Source organism: Oryzias latipes, chromosome 1 (assembly GCF_002234675.1).
Source record: "Oryzias latipes chromosome 1, ASM223467v1".
NCBI classification, from domain to species: Eukaryota; Metazoa; Chordata; class Actinopteri; order Beloniformes; family Adrianichthyidae; genus Oryzias; species Oryzias latipes.
The window spans coordinates 15,484,579-15,499,191 of NC_019859.2; the positions used below are offsets into that span (position 1 = coordinate 15,484,579).

General features: G+C 38.0%; 1 protein-coding gene across 2 annotated transcripts; it reads right to left on the reverse strand.

Annotated features, from left to right (window-relative positions):
* Positions 1 to 4,569: 4,569 nt before the first annotated feature.
* Positions 4,570 to 13,938, reverse strand: LOC101169768 (proline-, glutamic acid- and leucine-rich protein 1). Of its 2 annotated transcripts, XM_020703439.2 has the most exons (7): positions 13,896 to 13,938; positions 13,558 to 13,732; positions 11,357 to 11,401; positions 8,912 to 8,950; positions 7,924 to 8,071; positions 7,399 to 7,560; positions 4,570 to 6,081 (listed from the first exon to the last, which is right to left on the reverse strand). In XM_020703439.2, the coding sequence occupies exons 2-7, from the start codon at positions 13,606 to 13,608 to the stop codon at positions 4,994 to 4,996; spliced, it is 1,533 nt and encodes a 510-aa protein (XP_020559098.1). In that variant the 5' UTR covers positions 13,609 to 13,732; positions 13,896 to 13,938; the 3' UTR covers positions 4,570 to 4,993. The 2 variants fall into 2 exon arrangements, with proteins under 2 accessions (XP_020559098.1, XP_004065957.2); XM_004065909.3 differs by lacking the exon at positions 13,896 to 13,938 and having other exon boundaries at positions 13,558 to 13,859.
* Between the last annotated feature and the right edge of the window lie 675 nt (positions 13,939 to 14,613).

Sequence of the window (14,613 nt, forward strand, 5' to 3'; positions counted from 1 at the left end):
TAAAAAGATATTAGGGATTAATAATTAATAAAAAAATACATTTTTATTTTATATTTACCTTATATGCCTAATTTTTTATTTTGTGGTGCAGTAGTGATAAATATTTGTTTTGTGAGAATTCTCACTCTGATAATGAAATACTTAAGAATCTGAACCTGAAAGTTATAGCAATTTATTAGTAAAAAGTTCTGGCGTTGCTCAAATTTCTCCAGTTTCTGTTTTTGTCAGGAGTAAATTGGGATTTAAAAAAATGTGTTATAGGTAAATTAACAATTGGCATTGACAAACAATCTTGTTTATTCTTAAAAGTAGCAAAGAACATTTGCAAATTAAATTAATCTCTAAAGCATAAAACGAAAAGTTGTTTAATAAAAAAAAACAAATAAGGGTTAAATGTAGACAAGCTAATAATTTATTCAAAAAGCAAAGCAAAAGTGAATCCAATATAAAGTGACATCTAATGAAAAATTATTTGCACACAAATTTCAGTCCTCAACTAATGTGAAAGTCATGTTTACAATTTTTCCATTTGATTCAACAGCCCTGAAGCTCAGAAGGTTATGAACCTGTTCAGTTGTTACGTTCTTTATTTAAACAGTTTAATATGTGGACAAGATGATTATGCATTTTTACTTTGTTTTTTTTTTTTTTTTTACATATTTTACAGTTTTGGTAAAAGATCAACAATCCACACCAGTGGCGCAGTGCTAAGAACAGCTAAGACACTGTGCAGGAGCCTCAAGCTCCCAGGCCTCTGGTAGAGGACCCGAGCTTGTGTGAGAAACCACCCGCGGAAGTGTGAGAGGGGTGTTTTTTTGTATACATATATTCCATTTTAAGTGACATAGGCTTGAAGGTCAGATGTAAATGTCATGATATTAAATAGTTTAACTTCTTTCCACATTTCGAAGGAAGAAACAGTTTACATTTACCAAAACTGCAATTATACATCATGTTGACCAAACAAAGACATTTACTTGAATGCACATTTATTGTGTAACAAATTTCAAAGCTTTTGCTTTTTTAAAGTTAGGAAGCATACATTTTTCCAACAGAATTACAGCGAGGGAAAAATAATAAAAAAAATAAAAAATTCAATGACGTGTTTGAATATTAACTACGATCAGTATGTCAACATTCAACTTTGGCTTCACTATAAGCAACAATGACTTTACCAACAAAGCTGACAGTATCTTTCACACATGCAGACGACACTGAGGAGCTGCAGGGAGCATTGCACAAAGATACTCTTTAAAAAGCACAACATGTTGCACAAATATTGACCTTACATATGATCTCATTTAAATATTCTGTCCTGTTGCCTTGTAGCAGCTTGAAGAAAGGTTTATCACTTCAAATCAAACCATAAGAAACACTTTTTAGTTGGTCTAAGTCTAAGATGTACGTATATTACTAATTTTTTCTTTTATTTTTTTACATTGAAATAAAACTCAAATGACTGAAAGGCTCTGGGGTTCGGAGATACAGTGAAACACCCAACAGTCTATACAGGACCTTTTTAAACTATTTGCATTACAATATAAAACAGTAAAAATCTAAAGTGAACAATTTCTTTACAGGAAGAAATAAACAGTCCTACGTCAAAACTCCAGCAAGGTAACAGTCTTCAGGCCTTGGTCTTCAGATTAGGCGTTTCATCTGTACACAGTAGCTGCAGAAAAACAATTTTACATTTTCTTTCTCCACAAAAAAAAACACTGGCTTGAAATTTAGAGCAGCGTTTGGATAGACCTGGCTCCAGTTTGTGCTTTTACTACTTTATTATGCTCATGCAGACTTATGTAAGGACGAGTGCTTTTCTTTTCCATAATCTTCTATTTATTTGGACGACACAGTCAAAGTCCCAAAGGCCTCTTGTTTTTTTTGTCCATCGGGACAAAATCTTCAGAAATAGTGAAGTTTGGCTTTTTGAAAAACGCATGGTTCAAACTGGAGCTGAGGCTAAACCAGATCGTCTAAGTGTGGACTTGAGAGAAGACATAAGACAAACATATTTACAGTGCTGTGTTTGTACAATCAGGAGCCTCCACCCACCACAGCTAATGGATGAGTTAGAAAGAGGTAAATGTTTATTGCACAACAGTTTCTTTTTTCATTAAACCAGCGTTAATGAAAACAAGGAAAAAGTACTATTGCTAAAGACAACAGTTTAAACCCTCATGTATGCTTTCTTTACTGATAAGCACTGTTTGAATTAAAACATATAGAACCGCTTACATGTACACTCAAAGAATGTTGGCAAACATATTTCAGAATGCCTCACAGAGTGTCTGCATTTATCTAGGCACCTTGAAAAACATCACAGACAAGTGGGAACCAACGAAAACACATTTAGAGCTAATTACACATAGTTGCCAGAGGCAAATTATGTTCAAATGTGGATGAAATATCCACAGTAATTGTAAGCCATTGCACAAAACTTAGAGCATGACCTTAGAGTATGACCTTCACAAAACCAAAGAATAAACCTTCGACTTATGAAGCCAAATGGAAAACGAATGGCACACGGCAAAGCATGGCCAAGTTTTCTGTCAAGAGCTTCAAGTAGGTAATTACGTCGAATTTTCATTGAAGATCTCTAAACAATGAATGTGGTTGACAATGTTCTACAAAAAGGGCTTTGAGACATTTTCAACTGTACAAGATACTAATCCACAATCAAAGAGTTTTCTCTACAGAGAAGATGCAGTGCATTCTGCATGTGCCTCAAAACCAGGTCTGGATCAAGAAGACAACAGTCAATCTCCAGAGACACATTTAATTCAAATGATCAGAACCAATAAAACTATAAATCTTATCGTTACTTAGCATTCCTCACAGTACAAAGACCAAACACTTTCCTTCCAAGCCCCCAGCAGCATCCAACATACCTGTCTCGCCCCAGACTCACATTAAAGTCCCACTCAGATTATCTTTTGATTTATTTTCAAAGCGTTCTTACGACAATGCCATTCTTAGCCAAAATCAGTAAACCTGTTTCGTTTTCTAGGATATAGTTTCTACAGAGTCCCAGCAATTCATGAGAAATTTGCCTCTGAGTTGTGGGCGGGACTGTTGGTGCCGAGTAAGTCTACCCCTACTTCCCATCATCTATCTGTATACATGCTCTTCTGCTAGCTTACAGGCCCTCACACCCCAACAAAACGTTAACAGTGCAACAACAATGGCAAGCAATATTGGAGCTATCCAGGCGTACAGTATTAAGCCAGTTCCCAGGTCAGACGAGGAAAATAAAGACGTGCGTGGATCTATCTGTCTACAAGTGGATTCATCAGAACGGAGTAAAGCAGGGAGCTTGTGGCTCACCGTTGCAAGTTCTGCGTCACACTTACAAGCTTTTTTCAACAGCATCTTTTTGTCTGCTCCTGTGATTTGAATAAAGAAATACTCAGAAAGGCAAAAACACAATTTTTTTATCGGAGTGGGTCTTTAAGCTGAGGAGGTTTCTTTGGCCCAACGTCAAGCAGAGGAGAAAAATCTCAATAAACAGTACAAGTCTATAATTGTTTTTTGCTACACATAACATTCATTATATACTGGTACTCATCTTTTATAACGAGCTTAAAGTGACTACCTGGCAGAAACCATAGCTCATCTATGGAGGAAAACGACCCGCCTTCTTCTTCGTGACTAAAACAAACAGCCAGGCGCCTGTTAAAACACATTCAGTCCTTGGTTAAGCGGTAATGTGATAACCGGGTATGTAGGAGTATAAAACAAGGACATCAGAGCTGCTCTAATACCACTCCAAAACTCTGTAAACCACCTGTTTACACACATTTCAATAGAAAACAAACAGAAAAAGGAATAAATGATTCTCTCAAACAACAAATCAGTAAAAGTAGTAGTTTCCCACTTTTGTAGTCATGAGCAAAAGGCAGAGAAGTCCAAGAAAACACTGATTTTTAGGATAACAAGACTCAATATTTTTGAAGAATTACCTAAATAGAGAGGATGTGACATGATCTGGATCATTCTGTGGAAATGCAGAAAATACAGAATCCTCTCATTAATTTCATGTAACTGTTTTAAATAAAAACAGATTTGTTTCATTGCTGTTTTGCACTAAAACAAGAGGAAACGTAGTTTTATTAATTTGTTTGCACCTAAAAGACTTTTTTCTCGTGTAATTCAGTCATAACAGGTAAAAACCTGATACTGAAATAATAGATCTGTTCCAATAAAGCTAAAGTGAGTGTTTTATTATTATAATGCTGAATCATATAGAGAATAGGGATAGAAAGTCGAGCATTTCTTCCACTGGGTTTGGGTTCCATGCGATATGTGCCAAGAACCTGCAAGACTCGTACTATTGATGTGGAGGCTTAGGCAGAAAGGGACATTAAAAGGGGGAAATATTTATTGGGAATTTTTACTATTTTGTTTAAAAACGACAGTTCTCTCACCCTCGAACATCATGAATTATTTGAACAATTAGGAAAAGATAAACTTTTTTATGAATCAACTCTGAAACTTTTGCATTTAAGTTCAAGTCTAGTCTCAAATCTTTAAATGTCATTTTAAGTTGTCGCCAGTCTTAAAAAATAATCAAAAAGAACATTTTATTGTAGCAAATGAACTACTTTAACAAGTAGGGACACAATAACGGAAAGTTGGTGTTTCTGCATTGCAAAAACTTTGTAAAGAGAAGCTTTGATTTTAGACATGATAGTGATGTCTTAGAGCTAAAAAATAAAAAATAATAAAAAGATTAAACTGATGAAAAATGTTCATAAGTCTTAAGTGGGACTCGAGCCCAAGTCCAAGTCTCATATCTATTAGAAAATCCTGTGGGTCTTTTCCGACCTTGAACCGCGGAAACTATCATGTCCCTCTGGCTCTTCTTTCACAGCGGCTCCAGAACCTACAAGACTTTTCTTCAGTGATACAACGTTTTCACTTACTTGTCTTGATCTATAGAGTGCTATTAAAGCCTCTCACCTTTCCAGCCTACACCCCCTTAGCCATCAATTTATGAGGTCTGGGCGGAGAGGGGGACCTCGCCGTGACTGTGGGGGTTGCAGGAGGGTGAGGGTAGCTGGCCGTCCAGAGGTGACTGTAAAGCAGGCCTCATCTTTTGGGAACTGTCCTCTGCCCTCTTCCTGTCTGCTCTTTCCCTTTCTCTTAAGATGTCTTTGTTGCCGTCTTCCAAGCACTCATCCTGCAGTTTCTGCTCCTCTCTCTTCACATGACAGCGACACACCTCGATGCCCGAGTCTCCAGTGAGGCGCCTATGTTGGAAATGGTCCTCCTCCTCCTCTTCGTCTTCCTCCTCCTCCTCTTCTTCCTTTTCTTGGTTTTGAACATCCTTGTTTTTGCCGTGCATAGAGACAGCCACCTTTGTCAGGTGGAGGGGGTGTGTGAGAGGAGAGGGGGTGAGGCTTAAGGGCAGATCGTAAGGCGAGGTCTCATCTCCTGATTTTGGAACCGATGGCGGGTCTTGAGGTAAAGGCGGGTAGACCTGACCGGGAGGAGCAGATGATATCAAAACGAGGGGGGAGAGCGGGAAATGGGAAGGATGGGTTGGATGCGAGTGCAAGGGGAGTGACAGAGGTGCGCTGAAGGATAACTCTTCACAGCCATTAGAGGAACGTCTCCAAACTGGAATGACATCAGGAGTAGTTGAAGGAATAAGATCAGGAGGAGGCTGCGACTGAGGAGGTGGCGAGGGTGTGGACGGGCAAGAAGATCTGGCTCTTGCCATGTCGGGAAGGTTACCCCCTGCCTCACTGGGCGTTGAGATGTGGCTGCTGTCGTATGTCTCATCAGTCACTTGGACCGAAAAGGAAGTGCTGGAGGGGGAGGTGACGGAGCAAGACTCACAGGAGCAGCTGGTGTAGTTGTCAGAGCTCTGCGAGGAGGTCAAGACGCTCGGGCCGGGGCCCAAGTAGGGGGGGCAGGGGTTGCAGGGGTGGTGATGATGAGAGTGAGGGTAAGAAAAGCTGGGACCCCCCATTACATCACCCTGGAGAGCAAAGACGGAGCTGTAAGGTGGAGGAGGGGTGCTGGGCTGTGCAGCCACCTCCTCATAGGTGGGCAGCTTGAGGGAGGTCAGAAAACCTGCAACAGAGGTGTCAACTGAAACGCGCAGTGCAGATCACCAATGAGAGTGTCATGTATGAGGGGAAAAAGCAAGCAGACAGATGATCCCACTGACGTTATGAAATGAAACAGAAATATTACACTCACTGGCATTTCATTTTTTCATGTCAAATTGTGGGGAAACAGGGTCTGCAGTAATTTTGCCTGCATATAAACCAAGAGTTTAAAGCCAATGATAGAAAACTGCAATTGTTTGTATATTTAAACTATCAGCAAGTGGACTTTTGTATTTTAACATGGTGCCAGATGGGATTAGGTGGAAGTAGCTTTGAATTCTGGTAATAACTGTATAGCAACCTTGCATAATAAGAGCAAATGTACAGATCTGAGTTGCTAGTAAGCATGTAAAAACACACAGCAACATGCTCTTAAGGTCAGGGATGCTCAAGCTGCTGCCCTGCTTATTTTTCAGCATTGTCTACACTGTTTCAAGCATTACTTACTTGTATAAACCGGAATCAAGTGTGTTCTGTCAGCCAAAAGATGGAACATACCAACTCACTTTATCTGGTCTGATCTGCCCTTGTCTAAAATGGTGTCTTCCACATTTTGAATGACTCACATTGACTGTATAAGAGAACTGGACAGAGTGAGTATGAGTGAGTACTTGTAGAAAAATTCCAGTTCTGACGAAATTAAGTCAATTCAGTCATCACTTTTTTACGATACAGACGCCGCCACGTTGGATCAAGACAACGTCAGTAAGCAACGAGCAGTCGGTCTGAGTCATCATTTATTTGGCAACCACTGTCTCCAATCAGGAGTGAGCATGATGCGAGTCTACACCCCTACCGCTTGAAGCTGGGGTCGGGAGAATATGTCAATTAAAAATTACAAACCTTCGACAAGAGACCACATTCCTTTATTGAGACATCTGATTGGCTTAGTAGAAACATGTTAACAAAAAGGTATCAGAGCAAGAATGGTTATTCTGACAAGTATAGTGTCTGAATAATGGCTGTTTACTTATCTGTAGAAGCCTGTGAGATTTTGACTTTTGAGAGCCAGCAGGTGCTCCCTAATTGGAACGCAAGAAGGGAGGGGGGTCACTCAGTCCAGTTCCCAAATACAGTCCATGATGACCTAACACACTTTGCCCGTATTATCAACAGTGAGTAAGACAGAAATAGCCTGAAAACTAAGGCACTAAGTCTCAAAAACCTCCAATAATCAGCCTGGCTTTGGAGGTTACACCAAAATCATGCCAGGTGTCTGTTTAAGAAAAGGTCGAGTTGTGAATTATTTAAAAACTAAAATAAGGTAAAACAGACATACTGAGGTCCAGCATTGAGGAAGGGTAGTTGGATGCCCCATTATATGCAATTAGATTTATCTCTCTCTGTCTCTGCTGCTGCTGTATTCTCAGTTTGGCCCGGCGGTGGCGGTAAGCACAGAAACAACTGAAGAGGATCAGTACTGTCCACAACAGCCAGAACCCTGGAGAAATCAGAAATCTTTATGAAAATACAAAACAAACAACAACAGATTAACACATTAAGAGGAGTAGATAAGTATTTTTTTCACTGAATTTCTATGGCTGTAATCCCAGATTACCATTGATTGTTTTTAGTCAAAAGTTCTGCGTATATAGAATGTGATCAATCCAGAATTTCATCAAATATGAAGGTAATTCAGTATAAATATAGCAATATGACATTTTCATGTACTAAAAGAGGTTAAAACATTGCTTCTATTGAATATCTTTTTGAAAGAAAATTTTTTTAAGCTCTCCTGGGTTAGAAAAACTCAACATATTGAATTTTTGAAGGTCGGTGGCAGAAAGGTCATTAGCCAACTCACACCAGACTTCGTAATAGTAGGTACAGCAGCCCGTCTCTCCACAGCAGTGTCCTGTTTCACACAGGTAACCGGGCTTGTTGTTTACCCCAGGACAGTATTTGGGACTGACTGCAGGCTTGCTGTCTACATTCCCATGATGCTTCACCACCTAGTGGACAAAACAGAACACCACAATCACAAAGTCGAAGGGAACGATATAAACTTTACACCCAATCTTGGAAATTAACTCATTTTGGAATCACTTATTTAAGTGAAAATTTCTGTAAAAGATAACCTCTGTTACAGACCCTAATGAGTAAATGGAAAATCTTCAGATGGCTGCACATGGGGAAAAAAGTGGTTCCCATCCTAATAAGTGGATTTTACAGTATTACTGGTAAGACATTGCTAAATAACTCGGGCAAAAGTGAAGAAATAAAAGGTCAACAGCTACAGTAATAAAACTTAAAGCAAGGGTAACTGGTTAATGACAAAAAATCCTGTGAGGTCATTTGGTTTTCACACTTTAGCTTATTGTTTTTTAACTGAATTAAAAAACAGATTTTTAATATGTTCTTAATCAGTGACTGTGTTTATTTTATTTTATTTTATCACCTGATAACCCAACTGATTGCTAAAATTATAACTGAAAAACTAATACTGCAGTAGATTATATTCAGTTTTATTTTTTTTTACCGATTGAAAAACCTTGAAATTAAAGTTGACAGAACAGCTGACCTGTACTCTATGGTTTGGACCATCTTTACTTGTAATTATTTTAATTAAGTTTTAGCCATTAGATTTTAGCCATTAGATTTAATTTTGCTCGCAGTGATCATTGAGTTTAAAAAAATCTTTTTAATGTATAATCCTTTAAATCGTCTGAAATAAGGATAAGGAGCTTTCTCCACAATCATACAAAAAAAATGCAATCAGTGCTTTGTTTTTGCTATTATAAAATGCTCATAACAAAGTTTTTCATTGATAAATACAACACAAACAAACATACCTTCTTAATTGTGCTCGTTTCCATTTCCTTTGCTGGCACCTTCAATAAGAGAAAAACAAGTTAAGGTTTTTTTTTAACACAAATGTAAACATTTTTTTGTTCGGAAAGTTTGGTAGAAGTCAAAAAAAGATTTTTTGGAAGCAAAATCTATGTGCAAATCTGCTGTTAACCTTGTTTATGCTGTAACATTGTTACTGATGATAAGATAGAAGTATGGCCTATTTTTACACACATTTAACAGCACAGTTCTCATAGGAAGGCTTTGCTTTAATGGATTTAAATTCAGGATAGTTTTTCTGCCGATATGGGCTGGTATTAAATCCTGAATGTGCTGATTTTAAAAATGCAACAAAATTGACATAAGGTTTATTAACCTGAAGGTCTTTCAATATTTCCAAATAGCAAAAGTTTTTAAAAAAGTGATAACACAAAATTTCCCAATATATCTGCAGTTTTTAATTAAAATTGCTCAAGCGAATTTTGATTTAACCAGAGAGTATGGGTCTACTCGCTGCATTGTCTTCTGGTGCATTACTGTGTAGACATTTGTCTACATACAGCAAGATTAAAATTTATTTGTGTAGATCATAGATAGTTAGTTAAATCTTCACATTAATTAAAAAATCCAAACCTTCCACCTGCCATCTTGACCCACTGCCCACTATCCTTGTTAAAGCCACAGCTCCCTCTCTTTGTCCTCTCATCACCAACATAATCCATGCTTCCCTCACCTCTGGAATTGTTCCCTCTGCTCTGAAAACTGCTGCTGTCACTCCCATCCTTAAAAAAAACGGGTTCAGATAATAATCTCATATGAACTTTTCCGAACTGGTTTCCGTCCACTTCCTAGTACTGAAACCACTCTTCTAAAAAGCACTAATGGCCTTCTCCTCTATGCTGACTGTGGTTTATTATCCATCCTCCTTTTGCTTGATCTTAGTTCAGCTTTTGAAACCATTTCTCCTTCCATCCTCCTGAACAGACTCTCTTCCAGTGGCATCTCTGGCACTGACCTCTCCTGGTTTCATTCCTACCTGTCTGACCGTACTTAGTTTATTCAACTGAAATCTTGCACTTCTCATTATATACCTATCACAACTGGTGTTCCTCTGGGTTCTGTCCTCGGTCCCCTCCTCTTCATCATCTACTTTCTCACGCTAGGTCATATTTTCCAGAAATATTACATCCATTTCTATTGCTATGCGGATGACACCCAGCTCTACCTCTCTAGCCAACCCAACCCCACACGACCTCCATTAACACAGGTTGAATGCATCAATGAAGTCAAATCTTGGTCCACCTCAAATCTTTTAAAACTCAATAGCAATAAAATTGAACTTCTTCTGACAGGCACCAAATCCACCTTGAGCAAGATCAATCACCTCTCTCTTACCATCGATGGATCCACCATCTGACTCTCCCCTCAGGTAAAGAGTTTGGGTGTCATCCTTGACAGTAGTCTCTCTTTCACTTTCCACATTAACATCACCCGCTCAGCCAAAGTCCCATCTACACAACATACAACCTCTCCGGCCCTCCCTCACTCCTCAGTCCACTGCTGTCCTCGTACACAGCTTAGTTACTTCCCTCCTGGACTACTGTAACTCTCTTCTGTTTAGTCTTCCATAGAAAACTCTCCATAAACTTCAGCCGGTTCCAAATTCAGCTGCTCGTATCATCACATGTACTCCCTCCATCAACCACATCACATCTATCTGTCAACAGCTTCCCTGGCTCCCCATCCCATACCACATTCAATACAAAGTCTTGCTCTACATATTCAAAGTCTTTCACAACCTTGCACCTCCGTATCTCTCTTACCTCTTTTATATATATTTTATTTAAATGTCTATGTATTAAAATTGTTGTTTTAACTGTTTATTGGTTTAATATAATGTATATATGTTGTACGGTGACCTTGAGGGCTCAGAAAGGCGCCTTTTACATAACATTTATTATCATTATTATTATGTATATATGTGTTCCTTTCAGAAAAATGCTTTCAGTTTGTATTTGGGTGAAATTTGAAAACATCTCCTAGGTGATTATTGAAACATGACGGGCGGCCGTGGTGCAGTCGACCTCTGATCGAAAAATTGCAGGTTCGATTCCCGCCTTGCCCACCCATTTGTCAAAGTGTCCTTGGGCAAGCCACTGAACCCCGCCTTGCCTCTGGTGGAAGGTTGGCACCAGTGTTCAGCAGCGGAGCTGTTTTGAGTTAACTTAATGACAAACATTTTTTATGAATATTATCCTCAGTAAATTCTAATGAAATTGATTAACATTCACTTCAGAAAAAAAATACTTTGCACATTAAAGTTGGCACGCTTGTACTTAAATGCTTACTTACGTACATAATGTAATGTATTTCTTTAACGGTACACCCAGCAAAATTTGTATTTATTGTTTAGGAAGTTTTGCTGTGTAAAAGGTTGGTTTTCTTACTGTAGCATCTTCAGGTGCAACCAGCCCCTGCAAGGACATTGTCATCTGATAAGAAGCAGAGGAGTGCAACAGTGCCGTTATGTATCTTGTTAAAAACCAGAACCAAAATTGTCAAACACAGATAACATTTTTATGAGAGGCTTCTTTCAGAAATGTTTATAAGTTTTCCCTTTTAAAACATGGATTAACAGATGACATAAACACAATCTCTGTTTAAGAACTCAAAATGTTTAGGCTGTTCTCTAAATCTCTAAAACTATAAAATACTTATAATAAAAAACAAAAATAGACACAGAAAGCTGGTAAAAGAATAGTATCAAACAAGAAATGGAAAAATAAAAAAGACAGACTTTCAATGCTTTATGTAAAGATTTTATTTTTTCAAAAGAATATATTCTATTAGAAGACACGCTAATTTAGAATTTGCTGCTGCATGTTGCCATGAAGCATAAATTCAGGAAGTTGAAGTGCGAGCTGCTATAAAAGCCAGAGCCAAGAGGGGAAATCAGCTGTCATAAATACTGTCACGGTGAGTTCCTGCAGCAGCTCTACCAAAAAACACCAAAGGAGCAAGTGAGTGTCGAGTGGATTTACTTATCCTCCCACAGAGACCACAGATTAACCACTAATGATTTCCACCCAAGCTTCCCCCACAGTCTACCAAGTTACAGACAAAACTCAAGAGACAAAAGTCAAATTTAGGTATTAGTACCCCGACTAGAAAATTCAGATTACAAACTGTACCGAAAGTGCAAGTAACTATAGTTTGACAACACAAATTGTCGCATCAAAAGGAAAACATTACATTTTAACTAAAACCTTATTTGGAAACCCCACGGCCAACAATAGCTGTACTTGTAATACATTAAATCTCATTCCAGTTTAGCTAAATATGATACTGTGACATACGGGATGAACAAATCTTGTATCAACTCAAATATTTGACAACTCTGTCTCTTGAAATCAAACTATTGTCTTTTTAAAGTTAGGTTTCATATTGTAAGCAATAAAATGCCTTGTTTACTGTTCTAAACATGAGTTCAGGTATGCCACAAGGCCTTAGTCTAAGAACCCACACTTTTTCCAATCTATGTCAAGATTACAGGTACTAGTGTTGGCAATGCATTTATATATGACTACACTAATAATGTAGAAACTTGTCTTATGTGCTCAGGACACAATTATTGAAGTCCCACTCCAAACATCTTTTGATCTATTGTAAAACCAGTGCTCTTTGAATTATGCATATGCCTTTTGTCCTAGAAAACCTGTCGTGTTCTGTGACATTATTTCTGCAGAGCAGCAGTAGTTCATTAGAAGTTGTGGTAGGGACTGTAGGTACGAAGTAAGCCTACCCCCACTTCCCATCATCCATCAGGGAACTTGTTGCCTGCTGAAGTAGCTTCTGTCACATCTACAAGTTTTTTTGTTACATACGCATTTTTTGTCTGCCCCTAATTCACAACAATTTAAATAAAGAAATACTTAGAAAGGCAATTTTGATCTTAATTTTGCTTTATATTTTGTCCATCGTCATCAAAAAAAAAAACGATTTTCATTGGAGTGGGTCTATAAAGGAAAATATTTGACTGGAGCTCAACAAATGCTCGATAAAGGAATTTAGAAATTAGTTAAAAATATGTTTAAAAAATATTGTGGATTTATGTTATTCATACTTCCCTTCTTCTGATGTTCTATGTTGCCTTCACATGTCTTGGAAATGGGACCTCACGTTTCAGAGAGAATCCTAATATTTAAATTGAATTGTCATGTCAACAACACAGAAATGGAATCAAATAGAATAAGGAATTATAACTTATGATCATTTAACCAATAAACAGTACTGAGTTCAAGCTCTTACAGTCCTTCACCTGAAATGCTGGTTGTGGTTGGTTGGAGACCCCAATGATCTCATCCATAAAGAGTTCAATCACATGTCCCCTGTACTATAAACACATTTTATTGAATCTCATCCAAATAAAAACAAAAGCAGTATCCTTTGTTGGACAATGCACAGTTCTTTCCTTAATATTGGTGAAGAAGTTCAAATAATTTTGAAAGATTTCCTATGATGGAGGAATAAAGGTTGATGGACATGTTTGTCAATAGATCAGTGGGCCAAGGGAAGCATGCTGCTCTGCAGAGTCACCAAAGCAACGCTGTTGACAGCAGTGTGTCAAAGAAAGACTGCATTACATTACCTCCTCTGCCTGCAGCCCGAGGCAGAAAGTCAGGGTTTTCTCTGGATCCATGGCGGCGGATGAGCACAATACTAGAACGCACAGGCGGGATATTACATGGTCGGAGCCCAGTCACAGCTGTTTTTCACACAGACTGAGTATCTCTTCCCCCTCCTCTGGACGGAGACGCGCAGCTCTGCCCATAATAACAGAGACAGAGAGGTAGATGCGCGCGCGGCGGAACAACAATGCAGTGCGCTCGGTTTAATTCTTTCATTTATTTATTTTATTTAAAAAAATAGCGTTCATTTAGTATAAATTAATTGTAGAAGATGTTGCAGTTGAGCATGATGTCATACCTCTTCAGCCACCAAAGTGCATGCATTGGATTGGAGGGCTGCTGCTTTGATTGGCTGCAGCTCCCAGCAACAGCCACACGGAGGACGCATCCGCTCTATTAGTAAAATATCTATGCAAACACAAGCATGCAAACGTATGTTTAAAATCCACAGAAATTATCAACAATTTTTTATTCTTCTTAGAAAAGTACTTGTCTGTGAAAAAAAACAACATTTCATGTTTAATATACTTGTAAAACTTGGCTTGATCTCTGAAAAAATTGTCAATCTATTTTTGTTTCTGTTTTTTGTTTTTTCCTTGGGTTCAGGGGCACTAACAGCCTTTGTGGGAAACCTGGTAAAAGTCCCTAAAAAGACAGGATTGATATTAAAGGTAGTCTATAGGGCACAGTTCATAATTATAACATAAAGTGTAAACATAATGTTAAAAGTGATCATTTTAAACTTTATTTTACCCTTTACAAAGAAAACCTTGCAGTTTAAAAATAGACCATAACAAAAAATTTACTAACTACAAACTTTTGTAGTTATAATAGATCTAAATTCTTTATGTGTAAATATATATACTGTATACACAGACCATAAAATAGTATGGTGACTGATTTACAGTCTTTAAAAATGGGTTTTTATGTTTTTAATTTGCTCCTGGTGCCTTTTTCTGATGGTATAAGACATACATAAAGACAATTAGGCTTAAAAATTGCATTTATGAATATTT